Source organism: Mytilus trossulus, chromosome 1 (assembly GCF_036588685.1).
Source record: "Mytilus trossulus isolate FHL-02 chromosome 1, PNRI_Mtr1.1.1.hap1, whole genome shotgun sequence".
Classification (NCBI taxonomy): domain Eukaryota; kingdom Metazoa; phylum Mollusca; class Bivalvia; order Mytilida; family Mytilidae; genus Mytilus; species Mytilus trossulus.
In genome coordinates, this window is record NC_086373.1 from 67,076,065 (window position 1) to 67,103,239 (window position 27,175).

A 27,175-nucleotide genomic window follows, 5' to 3' on the forward strand; every position below is an offset into this window, starting at 1 on the left:
TATATCCCACAACAGGCAAAATTGCTCCTGTAACAATAGTATTATAGTTATTGATTGAACAACTACAGACTGTATGTAATGTGATGTGGACTGGAAGAAAAACTAACTTCATTTATATGGAAAAATAGGTACAAACTTTTAACAAAATTTCCTTCAAGATACCAGCTTTTGATCATAAACAAGCTTCTGTCGCAGTGTGGTATAAATCCAGTATAGTTTCAGAAAGTTATTAAAATTTCAAAAACTTTAACCACAAAATATTTGTTAACGTCGGCGCCTACGCTAGAATGTAGGATTGCTATGTCTCCCTTTTTTCGACTAAAGTCGAAGGCTGGACAAAAATGATTAAAGCAAAACTTTATTAATTGTATGCGGCCAAGGAATTGTCTTGTCTTACCTTTATCAGGAATGCCAAAAATTCGAAAAACCAGAGATGAACATGTACGAGAACAAAAGCAGATGAAAAAAGATACTAGATAAGCGGTATAATCGAAGTCATGAATCTGAATTGAAGTGACTGTCGCTGATTGTCATCTAACACAATTGCTTTCCTTTAATTGTTTAGAACCTGAAATCAGAACGACAGTTTTCATTTGAACTGTTGCACTGTTTATTTTCCCAATGTGCTATATACCATATTGTACTTTCGTTGTTTAAACTCGTATGATTATCTGTCGTTTTACCAATACAACATTCTTGCTCTTTTATGTTTGGTTTATTGTTGTCTAATTGACTGTATCTCTTTATTTTGATAATATTCGAGGATAAGCAATAAAATGGACAACAAAGCGCCCCAAAAAAAGACGCAATTCCTCTCTCCGCATGGGTTAACCTGTGAGGTCGTTGATACAAATCATACATAAACTAAGTTCAACTTGTAGTCTTCCCTTCAAAAGTTTTACAGACTGTTTTTTACTTTATTTTTTCGTCAATTGTGAAGCACATAATTAATATTATCAATCTTGTATTCCTTAAATGATAAGCACGACAATGCCACATATGGTTCATGATCTCCTTTCTGTCTTCTGAAATCAATGGGTTCATCCTTAGCTTTTGTTGAGATTCGAAACCATCAACCTTTTTGTTGTGTAATCTTTTGTGAACTGCCTTTGTCCTTGTGTATAAAGTCTGATCTTCCTTTTAAATAGCGGCAATTCCTCTTATGAATTGCAACAAGTGATGCTAGCAAAAGAACACCAATTGCAGAAACAACTCTCAAGGGCATTGGTAATTTTCCTTAAAGCCTTGAACTAAAAGGTTTTGATTTAAAACAAATTTTGATAAAAAAAAAAATCAATTTATAAGTACTTAAAATTGCCGAATTCAGATCGGAACGGACAAAAAATTATCTTTGAAAAATAAATTAGTTTTTAATTTAGTAATCAGTGTTGTATGTCTTTTGTTCAAGTTGTTTACTAAAGTCTGTTTCTATGTATGTTGTAGTGCAGCGTTTCTGTTTTACGTTGTTTTCCCCTTACTGTGGTAGTGTTTCCCTTGGTTTGAGATACCAATCCAGATTTGTTTTCGGTTAATCAAATTAAGACGATAACTGTGGCATTTGACACAGTATTAAGATTGTATTCATCTGGATTAAACTTGCGTGAATAACATGACGGGTGACATTAGTTGAGCAAGATCTTCTTTCCCTTTAGAAGGACCTGAGATCATCCCCATATTTTTGAGTGAGGTTTCGTGTCTCTACTAACTACTTTAAGTAGTTTTGTTAACCGATGTTTGTCTTTTGGTTGTTTTTTGCCATGAGAAAAGCTGCTCCAAGAGGAAGAAGAGGAAGAACTACTAAATTGAACACTTATATGTTTTGGATGTCAAAATAATGATAATGAATAAGTTGACTGATACATATGTCTGGGTCTTAACTATCAACATTTTTTCCCTGTTTTAGATCTTTAGATAAAAGAAAAATTGTTGGATCTATTATTTCACCAATTGAGCCTTAATCATGAAGGTAAGATTGGTTTCTGTGTGGATAAACATGGCAGGCAGACTATCCTGATTGTAATGCCTCAACCTGAATCCTGATATTGGATGCATGCTTGGCAGACATGCTGAGTCTGTCGAAGCTCGAGTCAAAACTCTTATTAGAGTTCATGCAATTACCTCAGCTTGATTTGTATATCTTAAAGATTCATGAGATTTGAACATAATGATCAGTCAGCTATTTTGCCTCCAATTTGTCTTCAGTATTTCAGGAGTGTCAAGACATTTAATGCCTAGAGTTACTTTCAACTTTTAAGTAAATAATCAAAATCAAAAACAACTTTAACTACTTAAAAGTTTAATTCATGATATTTTATCTAATTATAAAAGTTCTAAAAAATACATTAACAAGTAAGTAGTATCACAGAGAAATTACATTTTGCAGGAAACACTAGTCTTGTTCAAGATTCTCGTGTGTTTATATTTTGGAAGCACATTTCTTCAAAGCTGTAAGCAACTCAAAGTAAAAGTTAAATAATAACAATTAAGTATTTGAAAGATTAATGAAATGTATTTCAGATAAAAAAAATGTACTTTAAGGAAAATATTTGTATTTAAATTTTGATTGCACAATAATAAAACAAAACTAGTTTGGTCAAGAGCATTTTGATGTAATAACAACTTAGTTTAAAAAGGACAGAAAGATCGAAACTTGGGTGATCTCAATCTTGAAGAATTCACATTGATGTCACCAAGGTTGAATATTTTCATTTTTGCAAGAATATTTTTATTTTTATTTCTAGAGAATTCAATGGTTATTTCTGAATTGAAAATATATAATAAACGAACATTAAAAATAGCTTTTAACTTTCACAATATAATTTTGTAACAAAAGTATTTCAAATTCAGTCCTTTTTTTCCTTCCGAGTTGTAATGAGACTCTGAATAAGCCACATTACTTATTTAGGGCACATATCAATTTAACTTTGATGCATTTTTTTTTAAATAGTTTTGGCTTAGATCAACCAGTTGGTGGGATATGATAAAATGTTACAATTGCTGAAATTTTCAAATTATATATTACAGATTTGATAGAGAATCTAAACAGTACAAGTATTCACCTGGAAAATGCATAACAACCATAAATATATAACAAATTACATATAACTAATACTGACTAAAAACAGAGATCGCCTAGAGTAGATAAGTACATATTTTTACAAGAGGATACACAAAAATCCACATTACGATACACATTTACACACATAAAAAAATACATTGTTGTAATTAAGAAAAAAGTTAATCAGTCAAAGGATTACAAAGAAATTCTACTTCTGCATTCAAATTATGTTTGACTTATAAAATTAGAGATGTGGCATGATTGCCAATGAGACAACTTTCTACCAGGTTTCAAATGACGAGGATATAGGCAATAAGTGGTTAAAAAATGTAATTGTGCACAATCAAAAAGGTGTAAAACATTTAACATTCAAATCTTTATAAATGGAATGTCTATTAAATGTGCATTCTACAAGGAACAGAGTTGAGATTGAAAACATTTGCTGTGTATTTATGTAGTTTGTTTACTGACGATGAACAGACCCTGTAAGAATACTGTATACACAGGGTTAAAAAATTCCAGTGAATTTTGATTATCTGATCAATGTGTGTGGTTGTACTGTAGGTAACTAATTTTGTCAGTAAAACTGACAGATTTTATTGCATGATAGTTTACATGGCAAATGTTTTGTTGATCTCACAGAGCTTTTTTCAAACCTTAATAAAACTTAAGTCATGTCAATGGACAAAAGAGACTCATTCCAATCTTGCCACAATTACATGTGGTCAAGAGTATCTAAGCTTTGAATATGAATTTTCAATGGTATTTTTGTTATTATTTAAAATGTATACATTAGTTCTTCAAGTCTGAATAAAGCAGATGGATTTTGAAAGTGACTAGGTTTATAGAACAAAGAAATTACTATTAATGTTGTTAAAATGAATTAAAATACAGGAAGAATTTAGATAGAAGGAAATGGTTTTCTAAATAATGATTCAAAATTATCGAGTTTCCTCTACATTTAGGAAATCCTGCAAGTTTGAGTCATGGACTATTAAAAAAAAGTGTATGAAAAGTTGAGATACATTTTTTCTTTTCTTATTATATATAAAATGTCTCACAATTGAATTCTTGCATTCTATTCTGTTTTGCCACTGAAAGGTCTAATGCAGTATTTTTTCAACTTAATATTTATAAAAAAAAAAATCATAGTTTGCTAGTTTATCCAATAAATTTAAAGTCTTTGTGTATGTTACAATTGATATACTCTAAAATACAGGTAAAAAATCACATTGTTATAACATTTAGCATCACAATTTTAAAGTTGAATACAGTGAATGTCAACAAGAAGACCCGCTTTAAAGAAGAAAATGTTGAAGATTATTTTTACTAAACATAGAAAGAACATTACTCCATATAATAAGCACCTCTAAAAGTAACAGTAGAACCAGGATTTTCATAAACATCATCTATATATTCACTTGAATAAGCTTCAGATGCAACAGGTCCAATACCTTTTACAGTAGGACCAAAATTATCCTCATTCATATGAGACTCGTTGAAATATTTATGTTTCTTAAACTTTGTTGGAGTAGTACCATTTCTAGGTGCAAAAATTTTCGGTGGAGTGTTCATATTTAATCGTCTCATCATGGCTTTGACATCCTGTGTTTTTTGTGATCGTTTTGGCGGAAGTTTATCTTCATCTGTGAAGTAACGCCCTGGAACATGATACCATGCAGATTTATGGTGGACTTTCCTAGAAATATCTCTTGGTGTTTTAGAATTACCAAGTAAACTGCTCAACGAACAATTAGGCCCAGACGTAACTGTGGATGTATTACCTAAATTTATAGAATGTGGATTTGTATCTTTCTTTGATGAGTAACTTTTTAAGCTACTTCCTGTCCGATAACTAGTTCCATAAGAACTTGCACTTCTTGCACTGCTTTCTCGAGGAGGTCTGACATTATGTTTCGATGATCTTGAACTTTCTGCACTTCCAAATCTTTTGAATAATTTAACTGGGCCACTTTCCTGGGTCTGTGGCATAAACTGTGTTCTTTTCTGGGCAGGAGTTTCTTCACTTCTTGCAATATCGACACCAAAACTGTCAATGATATTGTCTTGAACTTGCGTTGACTGCTGCTCTGGACTTTGTCTCCTCTCTTGTTCCTCTTCATTTTCTTTGTCTTCGGTGATTACACTCCTCCCATAATCAGGCATACCTGAAAAGCCATTTACCATTTGTTTTCCAATTTTGAGACGTCTTTCAACACTTTCTCTATTTAGCAGACGGGCAGGTCGTTCTGTTTCAATCATCAACCTTTCTGATGCTGTTATATGACTTGCACTGCTTAGCCTGCTCATTGAATGAAGACTCCTCTCATCTCTACTTGTTGGGCGTGAACTGCCTCTACTTTTTGCTGATGACCTTAATTTTGACCTTTTGTCCAGATTTTTCAGGTCATTGTCCCTCCAAGACATGTTGCTGAAGGGTCTTTCCACGGTGCGGATATCTGTTTCTTTAGCTGGACCAAACTCATATTTCCCCAACTTTAAAGTAACTTCTAGTGTTTTGAGATAGTTACGTACAGACACTGTGTCTATATGATCACCACCTGAAAAATACAACATAATCAAATTAAGCATTTCATTTTTGTAATTAACTTGTATCAATTTCAAATCCTGCAAAAAAATTAGAGATTCGTCTGCAAACATATGTTAATACATTTATAAATAAGTTAACAATTTTTAAAAGATTTAGATTTTTTTTTATTCCATGATTGAAAAGGACATGATATTAAATTATATTTCAGTTGTAATGGTTTTTTTTTATGGAAAATGTTCAATACTTTGGGGGAATTTTGTTTCATTCCCTGTTGGACACAGAATATAATTTTGTGTAGGTATAATGTTTTCAGATTAAGTAAAAAAGGTTCTTGAATACAATGATAGGATAGACAGCCCTGACAATTTCATTTGAATCATTGAAGTGAGTTAATAATCGGTTTTGATTTATCTCCCTTTGAACTACATATTATATTTTCTACATAATATGTAACATATTATATAACATTCTACCATGACTTCCAAGTACAAACCAATTGTATTCATATATAGGATCTGAGTCAGTTTGGATGACATTTCCAAGTTAAAATTCAATTAATTTATTACCAATAGGTCAATTGTGTCATATGCTGCGTTTGGGAGGGATTTATTAGCCATTTCAAAGTTAAAATTAAACTCAATTGGTAGTTGTTTGACTTCTTTAAAATCTTTATTCTATTTATTTTTTTGCAGTCTGCTGTTTGGACTTGAAACCTAAATTTGAATTATTTCCCTTTAAAGTCCATATAATCTTTTTTAACAAAAAAGTAATATAAAGAACAGTAAGGGTCTCCCCATCCTTTAAAGAATATGACTTATCCTGATTGGTCATTGTATGGACTGTAGACCGAAAAATATCTATCATTCAACACCATTTGGACTCTTCCATTTATCAGAGGCAAAACAAAAAATATGTGTGTCTCTTTTCATTAACAAGCTTATAAAGTCTTTTCTGAACTGTGAAAAAGCCATACTACAAATTCTATCAAAACAAGAATTCTGTGAGTATTGCATGGCAATATGTAGTTTTCCTACCTTTTAAAAATTCTAATTTTTGGGAACAAAATTCTAACTTGATCTATAACTTATCATGGTGTAGACTATTTAACAAATATCAAGTCAACATCTTCGAGCATGGTGAAAAAAAAGTGTTGAAAACTGATAATTTAAGTGAATTTTTTCTATTAAAGTCAAAAACCATAACTCTGCTCAGACAGACAGACAGACAGTGACTGCTGATGTTGTAAACAGAACATCTATTTAGCAAACTATAATTAATTTAATAGCACATGCATTATAAGAAGCTGTGTGCATGGCAGGAAATATCAACCCTTCCCGAGCACCTGATGATTTAAAAACTAAGTATTTATGCAGGAGCAATAAATATTTTTTAAACTTTGGTTTAAATAGTGCTGTATAAATTCATTTGCATATTGCCAATATTTTTCTCATTTTATATGTGTTTAGTAGTGTTATCTTCTATTGTCCCTCTTGATTTTCAAATCAAACATTGTTCAAATTTGTAAGTCACCTCATAAATTTTCTAGATGCATAAAATAAGACATTTTTCAATTCACATACAGCCATTGGTCAGAAAGATCATACAATAGCCAATGGGTACTTAACAACGTGGGGCAGTATAAATCACATGATAATATAGAAAATGATAAGTTGACTTAACACCCTCTTATCGCTGGATTATAGTCCGTAAAATCTCTTTAATATAACTTTTATCAGTTACTTAAACTACTTTGCTGACTCTTGATATCTGTCAAACGCACCTTTATCAATAACATAAAATCAGTACAGTCTTTAAAAACTCTTGTCAACTGTCAAGTAATTCTCAAAAACCTTTGATCAAACAACAGTCAAACAAATATTAGTTACTTTTAGCTTAAATCGTCTTAGCTCTTCAAGTCTTTGTAATAAAATGGTCTACCTGTAGATATATGATTTATTAGAAGATGTGATGAGACAGCTACCTAACAACAAAGAACAACCAAACCAACTAAAACGGCTATTCATTTTCCAGAACAAAAAGGACTTGATACTGTTTAAAATGTTAAAAGAGATGGGCCCAATTTTCACTGAATTTATTCCACACTAGGGAATGTTTTTTGGGTCTTTGTATCTTTACTACAGTTCATATGTGCTGTTTAAAGTTTTAATATTTGGTATATATCCAAACAAAATTGGGACTTAATTATAAATACTTATAGATGGCTATGAACTGTAATTTTGACAGATTTAGACAAATATTAGTATTTATTAATATATATGACAAGACGACAACCAAACCCTTAAATTTTGTTGGATGTTTTAAGTGATGATTTTCTGATAAAATTATTTTGGTTCAGAATGTCCTTTGATGCAACTTTCCACAAAATAATTTAAAATTTGCAATATTTCTATCAAGTTTTCCTTCAAAAGCAATTTATAAAGCATTATAGATTTGAAAACTTTCCAATTCTTAAAACCTTTGAATGTAAAAAATACATATAGGAAACTCAATGACATGAACTATATCCAATTGTTTCAATTTTTTTATTACAAGATATATTGATTAAAAAAATAGCCACTTGAAGGATTTTTTTTTTTAATAACTAGAAGGATGAATAAAAAAGTAAATATTGAAATCCATTCTTGTTGATAATATGAGGCAGGCATTACCTGTAAATTGGGACGAAGTCTGTATGAATTATTTTTTTGTAACTTAAATATTTGTTTAAAAAAAAGAAACAGAAATACTGTAATGTTTTTGATTTTGGTTCTGTTGTTAGGGATTTTAGTTGTGACGTTATTTAAGTTATGACTTTATTTGCAATATAAACAAAGACACGCTATCATCAGGTATCCTTTTTTCATATCAAGGAATTATTTTAAAATGAAATTGATATTGCAATCCTTCCTATTTTATACTAGACTGATAAATATATATTCTACTCAAAATTTCATACAAACGAGACCGAAAAAAGGAAGTACATTGTAGATTTCTGGGCAGATGCGGGAATTCAAAACATGACATCAAAAAGATTTATAACAATTTTGAGTTCATTAGTACAATGAAAATTTCGGAAAAATTTTCCCTATTTTTTTAATTTTTTTTTTAATTGATTTTTCTACTGTTATTGGGGACTTTGTCCCCAAATTAAATTTTGAAGCCTATAAAAATAAACTAGTATCTGTTCTGTATGCATAATTTGAAATTGATTCAAAGAACATTACCATCCAAAAAGGGATTCCATTTATTAATATTTGGTCAAGGCTTATGTTTTTTCTGTTACAAAGATTTACTGTGGAATCACTACCTTTTTTAATCTTGTTACCAATTGTTGTGGATTACAGAAATTTGGTAATTTCTTGGGATATTTGATTTTTGAAATCTTCATGGAAGCCTATAAAGAGGGGGGATAGGACCTTTATCAGGACTCCAGGATCGGGTGTTTTTAAGCTCAGGATTTCGGGATTGACCCTTTCGGGATCCGGGAATTCTTTATTCGAATTTCGGGACCTCCGGATTATGTTGTTTTTAAGACTGGGATTTCAGGATTTCCTGTATTTAAGCCGGGGATTTTGGAATCAGGACCCCTCCTTCCCTCCCTCCCTTTGTAAACAATTTGTTCTTTGTTGAACATTCAAATTAGTTGTTTACCTATCACCACCAATTCCATGAATATGGTATCTCACAAATAATAATAAAACCAGTTTACAAATAAGACATCCACTTAAAATCAAACATGTCTTGCTAAAAGAGTAAGTATATGCCACTTGTCATTAAATCCATGAATCAAACTTAAGAAAAAAAATAAAAGTGTTTTTCTTTATGATACTTAATAAACTAAAATGGTAGGCTGGGCTAGCAGTAAATTTTATTAAAAACATAAAATGTTTGAGTGAAGGCAAATTATTTTGACATGTTTATAATTTTCAAACATATCTTTGAAATATGATATGAAATGAATTAAAATTCTACTTAAAAGAAATAAGGATGACACTTTTATAATGCACAAGCTTGCAGTGTTGATCACTATTAAGTATGGTATTACTCGATTTTACTATGTAAAAAGATAGGACACTAAAGATTTGCTGACCAAGAAGGCACTTCAAAATATTGCAGGGGCAACAAACAGTCTTCAACAATAGACAGGAATTATTAAACACAATTACAAAGATGAAGAATCTTAAAGTACCCAAAAACTTGTATGGTTTATTTTTCTAAAAAGACCTCTGTGGCATCCTTTCCAACAAATTGCATGTTGATATATCAACTTAAGCAGATAATAAGTTTGCTTAGTATTCTTTGATGTTTTATGCTTTCCTAAAACCATTGGTATTTATTAATAAATAGTTGAACCCTTTGTTCACTATTCTAAAATGGTTGAGTTCAATAAGAACATTAAATTTCTATGTCCTCTGCTTTTGCCATGATGGCAACAATAACAAATTAAGAGACGACTTCAAGCAAAAAGAACTAATTTTTTTCTGACAATCACAAAAGAACATCAAACTTTGATAATTGTATTGTCTAAAAGCATTACAGATTCAGTCTCTACCATTGCAGATCACATATACAAGACCTTTTCATTTTTTCCTCATTTAAATTGAAAATACATTCATAAACAGGAAAATATCCTACATCTAAGCTTGATACAGTGATAGAATCTTTGCAAAGAGATAACTATATCTAAAACACAATTCTAATCCTGATAAAGCAAATTTTGTTAAAATTACTGTCTAGCAAATAGTTAGGTATCAAACCCCTCCCCTCCCTAATCCCCTATTCCCTATTCCTGAATGCTACTTGCACAATGTAGCAAGCACTTAAACACTGAAAATGTCCATTTTTTTTCCTTCTATGTCACGTTTGCTTTGGTTTGCCTCATATTCACCCTCCTCTGTTTAAAAAAAAATTTCAGAACAAAATTCTATATGAATAAATATGGCATAATGAATTCATAAATAAATCAAAAATACATACCCTGCATGACTAAATGGCCATTAGGCACAGGAGGCAAATATTTGCTAGTTATCCAGATAGACATTGTTTCACTTTAGCCGAAAACAAAGCAGGATATAAAATATATAACCACTATAAAACACTCGTCTCCTGCAGGGTTATAAACTATTGTTCAACATGAATATTAAATACTTCTGTGGTAATCTGCAGGAAAATACCCATCAATATGTTCCACGTTTTTTAAACTCTAATTTCATACCCATAAATGATATCTAACATCATCTATGAAAAGAAACGGCAATGTTCCCATGAAGCTCGACAAAAATCAATTCTAAATTAAACTACCACAGCTCATTTTTCCTTTTGTTAATTAATTTATAGAGGGATTTTAAATTCAAATTAGTTTTTATTCCATGTGAGGTATGATTGATAGTTTTCTAATTGTTCCCACTACAATTCTGAATAATAGTTTTACACTGTATTTAATATATTGATATCATTTACATTTAATTGCACGTGTATGCACATTTATAAGTTTAAATCCATCTGCACAATCAAATAACAATTGAATGTTTCAATAATTCCAGAACTATTCTTCCTGATGTTTCTGTCTCTTTCCAAGTTTTCAAAATGCAGAAATTTTTGAAGTTATTAAAGTTAAAGTTTCAGAATATTTCAAAATGAACAATTCATCAGAAAACTGCTAAGAATTCTCTCCAACATCTTCCAAATATATTCCCATGTTTAACATTGACCATTCATTTCAGTCTGTATAATTAAAATTTCCATATATAGTGGTACAGTTCTAAATTCATACCAATACCGAGATAAGTTACACCGTGGAACAATTTTATCCTTAAATATCAAGAAGATTAAATGACTGGGAGGTGTACAGTCCACACGATTAGTGGTGTTAAAGTTACAATAGATGTTTTATATGTAAACGTCAATGTTTATCTCAGAGAGGTTAGACTTGGCCTTTGTGGTTTTTAACACCCTGGTTTAACCTGTACATTTAAATAAATGTATATATACCCAAAGTCATAATGATTCTTAATTCAAATAAAAAGATTTTTTTTGACGATTAATTTGTTTCTTTGTTTTGATGACGCAGCCCTTTAAAAAAAATCAACAGAAGATAATGAATGAATATCAGTATGCAAAAGTACAGGTGCAGCAGTAGTGTCACTGCATTAAAAAAAAAAAAAATTTTTTATTTCAAGTACAGTCAATTGTTGAAAAATAAAATGAACTTAAATCACTGTAATTTTAGAAATTGTGTTAACAGCTTAAACTAAACGTGGCTTCTTTTTTTTTTGAGGATTTTTCTTTTTTCTTAAAAACTGAAAATTAAAAATAATTCAACTTGGTTAAAGTGTAAAAGGATTTTTTTGGTGAAATTTTGTTTGTCTTTTAATCTTTTTCTTTTTTTTTTCCATGGTGGTGGCTGTTTTTCTTTGAAATATGGGTCTTGATTGATGCACCTCAGTATCTCCCCCTCCCCCTTTTTTAAAAAGCTTTTTGATATAATATTTCATCGTATGTAATACGTATTTAATGAAAACTTATATCAAATCTAAATACATTTTCATTAAAAATCAATTACATTAAATCAAATTCTTATCAACCTGCTCACACATTCAGATACAAATAATTTGTTTGTAAAACATCAAAGGTGCAAGCAAACTTTAATCTACATTGTTAAAGCCTAATACACAATTGATATGACTTTAAGAGGCCTTATAGGGAAATATTTCATAAGCATAAAAATTGTGACCAAAATTATATTACATATATGCATATTTTCATTTTTTTTGCATTTCTATAATGTATATAACAGGTGCACCTTGGATTACATAATTATTACAGGAACTTCTGGAAGTCAAAAGTGCAGTTCCTTCCGTTGGTGAATTCTCATAGGTCAAAGCAATCATAGACTACACTACATTGAAATTTGGTTATCAAGAACTTCATCAAATTTAATTAAGAATATGATCTCCTATGCTGAGGGTTTGACATATTAGGGGAATTTACTTCAAATTTGGTAAATGAATACACATATAAATTTAATTAAGATCTACAGATAAGTGTCTTACATTAATGAATGTTACATTGACCTAAGCTTACCTAGTAACATACAAATTACACCACCTGCACTCCGATAGAAGGTCAAGGCCAAATAATGATGAAAAACTTGAAGTCATTTGGCTATAGACCTTAGCAATGGATTGGAGAATGTCCATAGCAATTCAATACTTTCTTAAAAACGTAGGGGGAATATTATGTTGGATTCATTACTCAGGAAAAGCTGATTAACACCTTTGCTAAAAAGGGCAAACAGACCTTTAACATCCAACAGTCAACAAACACAAACACCAGGGGCGGATCCAGCCATTTAAAAAAAGGGGGGGAGGGGGTGGTCCCAACCAAGGACAAGGGGGGTTCCAAGTATTTGTCCCCTTTCAAATGCATTGATCGGCCAAAAAAAAGAGGGTTTCCATCCCCGGAACCCCACCCCCCTGGATCCGCCAATGAACACAGAACAGAAGATTAGGCAACAGTATAACCCAAACAATACTATAAAAAAATCACAAATTCATGGTCACGTTTTACTTTGCTAAAGGAGTAGGTCCGGTAAGGACTCATTTTGGCCTCAAATTTCAGTTTCATCTGCCGAAAGATTTTGACCACTTTTTAAACACTTAAGTGTCTATTTCACTTGATTCAATTAGTTTATGTGAACGATTTTGACTGATTACGTCTTTAAAAACAATCTGATTGAAGCTCAAATATAAAAAAATCTCTCAAATATGCCAAAATCGTCACTTTTCAGATGTTTTTTGTCAAAAATGAAGGTGGCCGCATCCGTGTTCATCCACAACCTTTATATATGTTATGTATTATCATAAAATACAACTTACATTGCAATATAAAGGATGAACACGAATGCGGCCACTTTCGTTTTACACGGAAACCGTCTAAAATTTAACTAAAATGATAGAATTTTGAAGATTTCAGTAATTTAGCATGACTTACTGGTGCTACAACCCGATATATGTGCATTGTATAGTCAAAAACAGCCCATATTTATGTAGCAGAAGCATCCAACTATCCAACAAGTAACTAAAAGTTTACATTTTAACAATTTTGAAAAACTGTTATATTTTTGGGCCAAAAATGGGCCATACAGGGCCTACTCCTTTGACCTAAGGTAGCACTCCACAGTTAGGTGTGTAGTTTCGCATTTTGGCCCCTGTGGATTTTTTAAATATGAGAGCTAGTGTGCAATAAAATTCATTTTTGGATAGCTGAGTATTAAAATAGCCTTTGTATTGGGTTTATATGAACATCAAGGTTATGTAATGTATGTAATATAGGCTGTTTTCTGTATGACAGTCCGTATTTGCATGTCCATACCATACATTGGTCCGGCAATTATTGTAATGTTTTTTTCCAACTTTTTATCGCACAAACTTTGTGATTGGATTTTACGAAAAAATGAGGCGAAAGACACCCATTTTTTATTTGATCATTAGGAAGATTTAAGAAAACAGTTTCTAAAAAGGTATCACTCAAAGGCATTGAAATTCTAGTTTGATCCAAATTTTGGGGGGATATATGACATGTTCACCCCCCTTTTTGCAATATTTTATGGTAAATAAATGCTGAATGTTGCCATGGATACACATAAAAGGAATTAATTTTCACCCTTTTAACTTTGGAAAATTGAATCTATGGAAGATACTGATTACATACATATGCACATGTACAACACAAACAGTTAGGTTAATGTATTAGAAATCCAGGAATAGGAGATGATAAAACATTTTGGGGCTCATTTTTAATTTTATTTTCTAACTGTGGAGTGCTACCTAATCTTAATTAATAAGGTATGAACTCACAAAATACTCCATCTTCTTGACATAGTGACATAGAATGATCAAATTACTCAAACTTGAACTTTTTTCTTTAGTGCATATGCATGTATAAGCCATTAGACAAGAATGACAGATAATTGGAAGGAAGGAAGAATGGACAGTGCAATATAGTTCAAACTTCTTGAGTGAGGTAATCAGGTATAATAGAGAGACTGCATTGTCTTTACAACAAAAGGTGACACCACTATTTAGATAGCAGCCCTTTTTATATGAAAATATAATGATATCAATATTTCCTTTGGAACAATTGAGATAAAACTTGGTGTACAATCACAATTAATGAACTCTTCTTCAAAATATTTGTATATTTTAACATCTACTTTAATATTATTAAATCATATCCCTTCTCTTTGGATTTCAACATTTTCGTACAATGAGTGAACATCAGCTGGGTCTTTAGACAAGCAACAATAACCCTTAGGTCACACACTCCCCCCAATCCTGAAAAACATTGTCCCCCATTTCAGATTTTTCTGCTTATTTTAACTGTTATGGTGGTGATGACTCAAAACATTCATAGAATACGAAAAGGTTTGGACAAAAATGAATATGCTATCCATGCATCATGTGTTCACTGACAACAGACAGTCTTAACTTTATACCCTCCACAACTTTGTCAAGAGGGGTAAAATCAAATTTTGGTTTGATTAGCCATTGTGTAACAGATTTTAAACATCCCACTTATTCAGTTGAGCGTTGGATTAATTTTGGACTACTTATTAATCATAAATACTATATTACATAATAATAAAATTCAAAAATTTGACCTCCATTTTTTGTTATATAATCAAATAATTGAAATAACTAACCTTTCTTACAAATCCCCATATCAAAGCAAGTGAGACCCGCAGAAAGATTTGGTACATATGTATGAACGCACACAATAAATTGATCCTTTAGATTTATATTTAAAAAAAAACAGTCTCAAGGTATACAGTAACAACTAGATTATAATTAATCCTCTTAAAAAGAATTGACTTCTTACCTATGCCTTGTATGGATTATAGTTTAATAGGATAGATTATCCATTATTATCACAAAAAGGTCAATAAACTAGTATATAAGAATTCATCAGTTATGGTAATAAAGTCAATATTTTTGTAATTCATCAAAATAATTGAAAGGTAAGAATATTCATTTCTGATAAGAAAATAGGTGCTAAACAAAGGCATTATGTACTTCCAACTTTTAAAAAGTTTATTGAAATTCAATCAGTAAATGCTGTGAATACAAGAAGCTTTCCTTTAGATAAATCAGATTTTTGTAAAAAGTAAGAGAAAGTTTAAAAAAAAAATCAGAATAGGGTCTTAAAGCAATTGGTGATACAAAACAGTGTCCGACACAGAATGATTACCCCTTCTTTTAGGCACATCAAAATCAATGTTGCTGTTGGTTATTATAATGCATAACATATAGGGGGGGGGGGGTCGGGGGGGGGGCAAAATTAAAGCTTATTTTTCAATAGCCCAAAATCACTCTTCAGTGAGCCAAATTGAAAATTTCAAATAGCAACTGAATAAACTCCCTACTTTTATTGATTCAGTCTAGCTATAATCTCAATCATTCATCATTTAAAACATCAATTAAAAACATTTGTTTTCTATAGATGCAGATTCTTCAAGGCATTGATTTTTAAAACAAATATATTAAATTTCTTGAAAGCCATATGAATTTTTCATAATTCCATTATTTTCATGAGATTTGGAATAGTAATTTTTTGCAATTTAATGTATCTGTTATGTCCATTTTTTATAAAACAAATGAAAGGAAATAGTATTGCGATTAAAACCCATACAAATCTACAAATGGTACACACCATAATGCTGCCTTAAATTATGATTGATTTTTGCTGTTTAACACAAAATTAAATAAACTTGGTATATCATGACAGCCAGTTTTTATTGGTGGGAACGCAGGAAATCCCAGGAGAGTGGTTCTCTCTAACTAATTATGGATGCAAAACTAATCCTAGTCAATCAAATTGGGAGTCAATTACACCTAGTTATGTGCTGTGTTTAAAACATAAAATATGAGAAATATTCTAAACATTAAATTGTTTGGCTTAACCTAAACATTTATATGTAAAAAGTTACATTTTTGTTCATATACCTGGATTCCATTTTGGTTTATTTTGGTTTCTACCAAGATCCATATTTTGTACCTCATTCTTACTGAGCACTGCTCTTATAAGAAAATAGGCAGGCCAATAGTTTTGACTAAAAACTTGCTTACCTAAATTGGTGGTCTTAATGTCTAAAGCTCTTCAAAGTAAGGCTACTACTTTTGTTTTGTCCCATAACTAATTTCTTACCTAAATTGGTGGTCTTAATGTCTAAAGCTCGTCTAAGTAGGCCTACAGCTTCTGTTTTAGCACCATAACTGATTTCTTCCATCAACACTTTTCCTATAAAATTGAAACATAACAGATTCAAAGTATTTATAAAACTATAATCCTAATATTGTTTGATTATTGGTGTTTAATGCCACTTTCAGAAAACTTAGCTATATCATGCAGGCCATTTTTCATTGGTGAAGACATGTAGGGATCCAATGTTCTGATATAAGGGAACCACATACCTTGATAAACAGACATGGCTACACTAGTACACAATTCAAATTAAACCACTGCACAACATCACAAGTTTTCAAAAAACAAATATAACATCTGGACATTTGTCTTTCACTTACACATATGAACAGGATCCCCTTAAATTGGGGATCACCTCAAATCCCCTCACTTGTTGATGGACTTCGTATTCTCCAACTTTTGTTTTTTATTTAGTGTGTTATAGACTGTTGTTAATCTTCTTTTTTTCCCTTTTTTGCCATGGTTTCTAAGTTCTTCTTCAACTTATAAATTTTGAAATTTCCTTTAGTTGACCTCTGCCTTATAGGCTTTAACATTCTCTGAATCTTAAACAATCGTCTATTTTTCTAAAGTTATGTTTAACCAGTCAGAAATGAAATAACAAGGCAACAACTATTACTAACAAAGGGAGATAATCAAAATATTCATAAAGTAAATTAAATAATTTTAGACATTAAATATCTCGAGGCATAATTTCTGAATTTACAGTAAGTCAAAATGAAATGTGCATTTTCAGATCTTATCATAATTATGTATACATAAGAATTTAATCAACTGATTACAAAAGACCAGTTTACTGCATGCAATCAGTTCCCCAAAAATGCCATTTTACTATTTTTACAGGAGAAAACAAGACCATAGTTACCTAAAGCCAGTAGTGTATCAGCAACAGCTAGATGTGTAGATCCCAGACAATCCTCCCTAATCTTAACTGTCTTCCTATACAGTGTCTCAGCACGGATTTTATCATATCTGAAAGTTAATATTGAGAAAACTTTGTTATTTCAATAGTCAGGAAAGTAATTATCATTATTCATGTTTTTTTATAAATTAGAAATTCAGTGCTTTCTCATTTTGATTAGTAATAAAATATATAAAATTACTGATGAGAAAAAGCCTGAGAAAACAAACATTTTGTTTTTTTATTTTTCATGCTGAGGAAATAAACAACTCATGGCATTAAAATATCTTATAAATTGCATCTATTAGTCCAGAGTTTACATGATAAAGATGAGTTTCTTAATAAACTAAAATACAACTTACCCTTTTGAGCTATCTTTCTTTACCATCAATTCAGCCAAAGCAAATAAAGTATCAGCAACCAATGGGTGTGCATTACCAAACCACTGCTCTCGTGTGGACAGAGATTGTCGCAGGTCGGACTCTGCCAGTATAAAGTCTGATTGCTGTGTCCTGCAACCAAAGATCAAAATTAAAATAAACATACAGTTAATGAAAACAATTGTATACATAAGGCTTTTTTGGATTTTATCCATTCAAAATCAATCAGCCTTATCATTGAATATTCTTCAGGTAAGTATTGTATTTGATTAAATAAATTATAGTTTAAGTGTTATAAACTTTCAATAAAATATTGACACTGGTGTGAATCGTGAAATTAATATTGCTGCTATTTACAAAATATGTTTCTGCCTGTAGTTAAGACATCAAATACATAATATCTCAAAAGTCAATTCAATACAATGTTTTTTGAATACCACTAACTCCTATGTTTTTCTGATATGTCAACCTAAGCAGTCTAACTCTAACACACCTTAGAAGTCCCAGGTTATACTGTATATCTGCCCTGGCAGTCATGTTACCACACTCCCTGACATATTCTAGCCCCTCCTTCAGAAGATCCTCTGCACTGTCATATAACCCTTCCTTCATCCTCAGGAAACCAAGATGACTTAGCAGACAACCTGGAATAACAAGACAATATTAGATGTTTAAGAAAACTTAAGATCAAATCAATAAAATGGTGAAAAATATGGTTTTGAGAGGCTCAATGGCAAGCTTTGTTTCAATAAAACCATCATTGATTTGTCATTTATTAAATCTCACGGAAAATTCTAATACTACTACATGATTACTACAGGAGTTATGAAAATATTCGGCCTTGCATTGCAGAATTTATTATAGTGTAGAATATTGGCTGCCTTTAAAGAAGAAAGCCAATCTGTATAATTGTAATTAGTTTGTGTGTAACCATTCATATTTTTATAAGAAAACTTCTATATATTACATAGAGAATAATACATGGCAAAATCCGTATCATATGTCGTATCAGCCCGAGGGCCTTTAGGCCCGAGGGATGATATTGGTCGAGGGTGATACGGCATGTGATACGGATTTTGCCATGTATTATACGCTTTATCATATATTTCAACAGAAGAGTATTATATTATATGAACTGTTTTCTGATCCATAGCACTGGAATACCTTCAGTTCTACTTTTGTCTTGTTTCAAAGGCCTTAAAAGAATTGCTAAATTACTTATCCAAAGCACCTGGGTTACCTTACAATTTGTGTGCTGTTGTTTAAAAAATACTTTGTTTATTATTGTATTTATTTGTGTGTTTTGTTTTTTTATAGTTGCATTTAGTGTGCCAAAAAACATATGAAAACTTGACGTTCGTGATCTCACATACAATATGAAAACTTGTCGTTCGCGACGTCACATACCAAACCATGACGTCATTAAAAAAAAAATTGACATTTTTTTAGGAAAAATTTTCTTAAGCAAAAAATAAACAAAACTGACTTTATGTAAAAAAAAAAAAAAAAAAAAGTAGGGGTGTGATAAAGAGTAGGGTGCGATAAAGGGTATGTGATTAAGGGTAGGGGTAAGATAAAGGGTATGCCATAAAGGGTGCGCATCAAAGTTGCGCGATATGGATTAAACAGCAGGCTATTTATCAAATATGCAAAACTACTGTATTTACTACTAAACATATGATAAAAAGCAAGTATGTGTGAAGCATAATAGATAAACAGAAGTTTATTGTAAGACTCCAATATATATTACAAGTAGAATATAACTAAATTTAAACTATTTCTATGGTATTGCAAAATACAAACATCTTTGTAATGGAAAAGTTTTATACCTTTCAAATTAAGTAAATCCAAGTCTAATTCTGTTTCTTCCTCTTCATCACTAGCATCCATGACGATACGAAGGGACTTAACAAACCATTTCTCTGCTTCTTGCTTATCTCCCCTGTCTTGACAAAATCTACCTAACATTTCCTGTGTTTTGGCTTGTAAAAACAAATCATCTCTTGTCAATGGGTAGTTCTAAAATAAAATCAAAATAATAAATCCAAGGTCACAAATACTGTTTCCATGGAGAAGTAGTATTTCTAAATTAGCCAGTAGTTAGAACATAAAAGACCAGTACTTCAGAGACTGAAAGTTTTAAAAAAAAAATGCAACAAGACACAATAAAAGTTGGAGTTTTCTTTCAAACACTATATTCAGACTGACACCCCACCTTCCTCCTTTGAGTGATGTAGATTTTGCTTTTTTTTCTGTAGTGTTTTGTCTGTAAATATGTTTTCTTTTAGTCAAGGTGTTATAAATTGATTTCACTTAAGTGTTTTAATTAGCACTTGCTACCTTCCCTAACTCCTTTAATGTCTCCTTTACTGACATTGATCCCAAATATTGGTCTTAACAAAAATGTTGTATATCTAATGTAAAAAGAGAAATCCAGAATCAGTATCATACAGTATATAAGAATATAGTTTTAAGATTAGAAAAATAAAGAGTAAATAAGGGGGTAAGAGTCTAGATAAACTTTTATTTTCATTTTTGCAAACATTGCATAAAATCCTTATTTACTGAGAATGGAAATTGCTAGAACAGTAAAAATGCATCTGATAAATAGTTTTTTTTTAAATTCAACAATTACCTGTACCCAACACCGAAATCATTAAGAGAGTGAAGAAAATACTCTGTGTATTTCAGCACATGTAATATTGCTGTTTTAATTGTGAAATTTAGTGGATTCAGCACTGCAACAGTAGGATCATATAACAGGAATCCAGTTCATGTACAATGTACCATTGTTGTGTATGGAAGATTGCCACTGGATCCCTGCTATGCAATACTATTGTTGGAATCAGAGTGAATAATCATTAAAAACCAGCAATAAATAGTACACATGGATACACATTGAAAAAATGTTACTTGAACCTTCACCAAGAAAAAGTTCAAATCTGTGTAGAAAGTAATAATAGAACAGATCTCTAATAGCTACAATTATTAGTCTTCATATATCGGAGATAAAAAATAAAGTGAAGAACACCACAAATGTCTGTGAATCTTCTCCCAAGCAAGATAATACATAAATATTTCATTTTATAACAAAAGTGTTCCATGTAAAAAAACAAGCTAAAACTTTCTGTGGCTATCATAAAAGTCATTACCATATCTATCAACTGAAATACAAATGGCTGCTGTCATAATTTTGTTCAATTATTGTATAAAATAAAATAATAAATGCAGTGTTAAAGATTATTTCAATCATACAACATCTCACTACAGTACAAAAGAGATTTATCTCTTGATTTTGTTTGCAAATAAAAATCATATATATGGAGTCAGATGATAAAACCAATGTTTTTTACAAGATTTAAAAAAAAAAGTAGAATCAAGTAAAATTTCAAAATGGAGCATTCTATTCTTTACAAATCATTAGTTGTCTCCCATTGGTAAAAGTTGTTGTTATTTGGTAGATGGTACATATGTATATAAAAAAAATTGCTGAGAAATAAAACAATGATGAGAAGTTTAGGAAATGATAAAATATATGGCAGAAAATAAGCTGCATTTACAGTTGAACTCTGGACTTACATAGACAACCCTTAAAAACTTGTTAAATGAATAGATATTTAGTTTTTTAAAATGCAGGAAAAAAATCCTTCTTCCATATATATTTGTATTTTTTTAACACATATAAGTGGAAAACTTTTCTATTTCTTTGAACGTCCATGTTGAAAATGTAATCTTTGTAAATGTAGCATAATCAAGCTTAAAATCTAATATACTGTTGGTTACAGTAGGTTATGCGTAAACAGTACTGACAGCAACTTGAAATTTAGGAGTATACATCTGTGGCAATAAATAAGTATAATCTTGGAGAATTCTGATGTTAGACTGCATTTTACAAACAAATTTTACAGCAGAAATCATCCATGTGGTACACAATTTTCTTTGAATAAGTCTCTCAATTCAGACCTTTTACTTAATTGTTATGTGTTTAAACCAATCCTGCCTTTGTGATACAGCACAATTCAGGAGTTTCCTGAGATCATCCTAAATCATTTCTTTTTTAACATCCTATCATTTCAAACAGAACTTGATAATTTTAAAACAGAATTGACTTCTAAGAAGAAAACAGGTTTCCATTCTCAATTTTATTTTAACACATGTATGATAATGCTATAGATTTGTACATACCGTCTGTAGTTTATTGTTAAGTGAGCTAAGGATATCTTCTGTAGCCCCACCATGACCCATGTCTTTCAGGAACATGGCAACTAACCATGACAACTTTGTAGCAAATGGTGGGTATGCTGGTCCTTTCTTGTCGTCTGCAATATAAATATCATTAGCCCTAGCTTCAGTATAGGTATATGATTTGACATGAATTAGTTTATAAATTTTGGATGTATTGACAAGGACAACATGAGGGACTGAGCTATAGATAGAACAAGGAATAAACAAATGCTATTTAAAGTTGTTTGATATTTTACAAAATGTCTCGAAAATAATTCTTATATATTGTTACAATCATGCTTAACATTTTTTACCTATGATAGAAACATTTTTTTATCAGAAAATAAGAACATTTTTGCTAACATCTTCGTCATGTGATCTCTTGTGGACAGCTGTCAAGATCTCATTGACCATCTTTCTTCCCATTTTCATATTTTAATAGCATTTATATAGTATGTTATGATTTTTGAAAGTCAGTCGTTTTCTGATGAGTTTGCTTTTAAAATGCTTATGTCTGAGATGTTTGCTTTAAGGGAAAGCAAAGTTTCAACAAGATTATCCTGGTTTTCCAACACTATTACCTATTGTTGGTATCTCTATAAGTTTGTGTTTTGATTCTGTCAGGAATATTACCTTTTGTTGGTATCTCTATAAGTTTGTGTTTTGATTGTCAGGAATATTACCTTTTGTTGGTATCTCTATAAGTTTGTGTTTTGATTGTCAGGAATATTACCTTTTGTTGGTATCTCTATAAGTTTGTGTTTTGATTCTGTCAGGAATATTACCTTTTGTTGGTATCTCTATAAGTTTGTGTTTTGATTCTGTCAGGAATATTACCTTTTGTTGGAATCTCTATAAGTTTGTGTTTTGATTCTGTCAGGAATATTACCTTTTGTTGGTATCTCTATAAGTTTGTGTTTTGATTGTCAGGAATATTACCTTTTGTTGGTATCTCTATAAGTTTGTGTTTTGATTGTCAGGAATATTACCTTTTGTTGGTATCTCTATAAGTTTGTGTTTTGATTCTGTCAGGAATATTACCTTTTGTTGGTATCTCTATAAGTTTGTGTTTTGATTCTGTCAGGAATATTACCTTTTGTTGGAATCTCTATAAGTTTGTGTTTTGATTCTGTCAGGAATATTACATTTTGTTGGTATCTCTATAAGTTTGTGTTTTGATTCTGTCAGGAATATTACCTTTTGTTGGTATCTCTATAAGTTTGTGTTTTGATTCTGTCAGGAATATTACCGTTTGTTGGTATCTCTATAAGTTTGTGTTTTGATTCTGTCAACAATATTACCTTTTGTTGGAATCTCTATAAGTTTGTGTTTTGATTCTGTCAGGAATATTACCTTTTGTTGGTATCTCTATAAGTTTGTGTTTTGATTCTGTTAGGAATATTGTATCAATTCCATCATCCTTTGCTACACTTTCTGTCTTTGTGCTTTCTTCCAACTGAAATTGAATCAAATTTAATCAAAATTAATAAAATTTCAAAAAATGGGAAATTGCAAAATCCTGTTATACAGCTTGACAATATATTTTTAGTTTTAAGTTATAAGTCTTTTACTAAGATTTAAGGCACATGTACATAAACATCAAATTGTTCATGCTGTTTCAGTTTTTCTCCATAGTTTTGTTTTTCATATTTTCAAATATTTTTTAATAGTTATAAAAACTTCTTTAACTTGTATCCGTGTCTGCTTACATTTCATATGAAGTATAAATTTAAGGTTTTGATTCTTTATAAGATTTCCAAAATCTACTCTAAAGCAAATTCATCCCTTTCCCCCATATTTTATTTACTTTAAATATGTGTCTAAAATTATTAAATGTCAATTTTTATCTCAATCAGATAATTTAATATGTTCATTTATCATTTACTGATTAAAAATCTAAAGTCTATCAAGATAAAACTATGTATGCATGTGATATATGCAAGATAATTTCTTCTTAATGTTGGATATTATTAATTTAATGATTTAAGGTTTCTAATTGTAGTATATAGATGATGTCAAATATTTTTATATTTGCAAAGAAATTTGACAAAAAATAATGAATAATTTTACAATATCTCTTCTGAAAATATATTTATTTTGAAAGAAAGTGAACTTAATGAAAACCAAGTCATACAATCTTTATTTCTCAATAACCTGTCCTAAGATTAGTATATACGATGAGTACTCCAAAACCAATTAAGGTAAAAGAAAATTATGTCAGAATGGCTCCACAGTAACTTAAATGTTCCAAATATGATATCCTCCTCATTGCATTTTCAAAACATTACAACAGACATGAAAATATCAATGCAAATGTTTTAATGCATGTGTTGGCTCATTTCACAATTTGTTCTTGTGTACTAAAATTTATAATCACAAAAATACTGAACTCCTAGGAAAATTCAAAATGGAAAGAATCTTATCATTTGGCAAACCCAAAATCTCAAACACATTGAATGAATGGAAAACAACTGTCATATATTCCTGACTTGGAGCAAATATTTCCTTATGTAGAAAAGGGTAGGTTAAACCTAGGTTTATAGTGCTGAGTTTAAAAGAATTTATGAAGCCTGTCAGATTTTATTCAATTTACTATTGAACCTGATTTCACATCACTGGTCATAACTGAAAAAGAAGTGGAATCACAACAAAAGAAGTGCAAAGGTGCATGTACCCGGTACTCTGGTTGACCTTAAATAAGATAATCACTTTTCAATGGTATTTTTAATCAATGTGTAAAATAATTTTAAAATTTCATAACATGTGATAAATATCAACAAATAAGTTTGATATATAGCTGTACCTGGCTACTGTCTTTTATCAATGATAATACTGTTAAATAAAAGGTTAGGCTGTGTGTAATGTGAAGTGGGAAGATAAACATCAGTTTTCATATCTGGATGGGTTCTACGATATTAAATGAACTATTTTATGACCAACTCTGTCTATGTAAAGTTTCAGGTGAGAAAAAATGGAAGTGTTTAAACTGCAAAGTGTTGCTATGTGACTTATGTAAAGAACTGCACTATGCTAAAGACCATGAAATTGTAGACATACCTGTAAAGGAGATTATTCCTGATGAGAACAACTCGTTTGATATTGTTTTAAATCAAGTGGTTTTGTGTGAACAACACGATCGGTCGTATTGGCAATATTGTCAGTCATGTGATGTGCTAGTTTGCCTGACGTGTATTTCGAATTGCCACAATAATCATAAATTGAAAGAAATTTCTGACAGTTACAAAATCAAAATGGAGAAATTAAAAGAGCAACAAACAGCAATAAGTAAGTCAACTGCAGAACTTGATAAACATTCTACAGAAATTTCTAAATGGCATAAAAAAGCAGAATTAAAGTATCAAAATGCCAAAGATGATATTATTATCAAGGAAAAGGTTTTGATTGATGCTGTACACGAATATACAAGAAAACTTCAGTCAGATTTAGAAAATAAGTGGAATGCAATGCATGAAACATACACAACCAACCAGAAACATGTGCAGTCAACTAGAACAAAGTTCAACAATGAGCACACCAAACTTCAGGATATAATCCAGTCTAAAGACCTTGCGAGAGTCTTTGGAACATCAAAATCGGGTGAGTTCTCTGATACAAGTCAAGAACTAAATATGGACTCTAAACCAATGCAAGTTTTCATCCCTGGCGAGACCCCTGAGATAAACCAGTTCAATTTTGGAGAATTGCGCACTGATATTGATGTCAAGCTGATGAATCTATTTGCAACTGAAATAACAGATGTGAATTACTTATTGTGCTCACGCGATGGAAGTGTTTGGATATACGATGAAAATGAGACTTTACTATACCATGCAATAACTGAAGGAAACCATCTGACCATTACGTCACGTTTTCAAATATTTTTCTTAAGTATGGATACGCTTCCAAAATCAGATGACCTCCTTCTTTGTTCTGGTGAACCTACATTACAACAGTTGGACCGGGTTTATGGAAAACTGACAGATTCTAAATATAGGACTGACTCATACGTATACACAACAGCCATTCACATCACCCACGATAAAAGAGTAATAGTTGGGGGCAAAGGTCAAAAGGGAGGGAATGTAGTTATTGTGCTAAATAAGAAAGGAAAACAGGACACATTTTATGAACATGGCAAAAACAGCGAAATTCTTTTCAAGAGAAGTCCTTGCCATATAACGACTTCCGCTGAGGGCAATATCTGTGTGGTGGATCGTGAGAGGCTTACAGTACTGGACGGAAATGGAGAGGTCCTTAATATATATGCCGGAAATGACAGAATAAATACATTCGACAATGATTTTAACCCAACAGACATGGTTATTACACCGCCAAATAATCTTATCGTAGCAGACTCCAAAAATCATTATCTACACGTTCTTAATAGTTCAGGAAAACTACTAACTTATTTCAATACCAAAGATATTGGAATATTATTCCCAAGAAGCATGAGTTTTTCAAAGAATGAACACTTGTTTATAAGCGGCTCTACTGAGGAAGAAAATTCTAAAAAGACTATTCTATTTGAAGTAAAAATTATTGGATATTGAAAAAAACAATTAACTCACTAAAAGTCATTAAACGCACTATTTTATTCTCAAAAACTCCTAGTCTTGATTTTCATTCTGCCTTTTAGATCAAGTTCTGTTGGTTTTTGGTTTCTCGATAAACAACACTTTATATTCTACTGTGCATGTAAACTGACTACCCATCATTTCTACAGCCTTCAAAGATGCTTCTGATCAATTGTAGTCCATAATTCTAATTGATTGATAGGGGTATTACATGGTGGCCAGATT

At 31.0% G+C, this 27,175-nt stretch overlaps 1 protein-coding gene across 3 annotated transcripts in view; it reads right to left on the minus strand.

Annotated features, from left to right (window-relative positions):
* Nucleotides 1–4,204: 4,204 nt before the first annotated feature.
* LOC134682936 (TPR repeat-containing protein DDB_G0287407-like) overlaps nucleotides 4,205–27,175 on the minus strand; it is a 50,880-nt gene continuing 27,909 nt past the window's right edge. For all 3 annotated transcript variants that reach the window (XM_063541884.1, XM_063541890.1, XM_063541876.1), the window contains 8 exons: nucleotides 23,730–23,832; nucleotides 22,338–22,471; nucleotides 19,982–20,171; nucleotides 18,646–18,796; nucleotides 18,135–18,284; nucleotides 17,737–17,843; nucleotides 16,815–16,907; nucleotides 4,205–5,619 (listed from right to left, as the gene is read on the minus strand). In XM_063541884.1, the coding sequence (XP_063397954.1) occupies nucleotides 4,406–5,619; nucleotides 16,815–16,907; nucleotides 17,737–17,843; nucleotides 18,135–18,284; nucleotides 18,646–18,796; nucleotides 19,982–20,171; nucleotides 22,338–22,471; nucleotides 23,730–23,832 (2,142 nt within the window). In that variant the 3' untranslated portion in view covers nucleotides 4,205–4,405. The remainder of the gene's footprint in view (nucleotides 5,620–16,814; nucleotides 16,908–17,736; nucleotides 17,844–18,134; nucleotides 18,285–18,645; nucleotides 18,797–19,981; nucleotides 20,172–22,337; nucleotides 22,472–23,729; nucleotides 23,833–27,175) is intronic.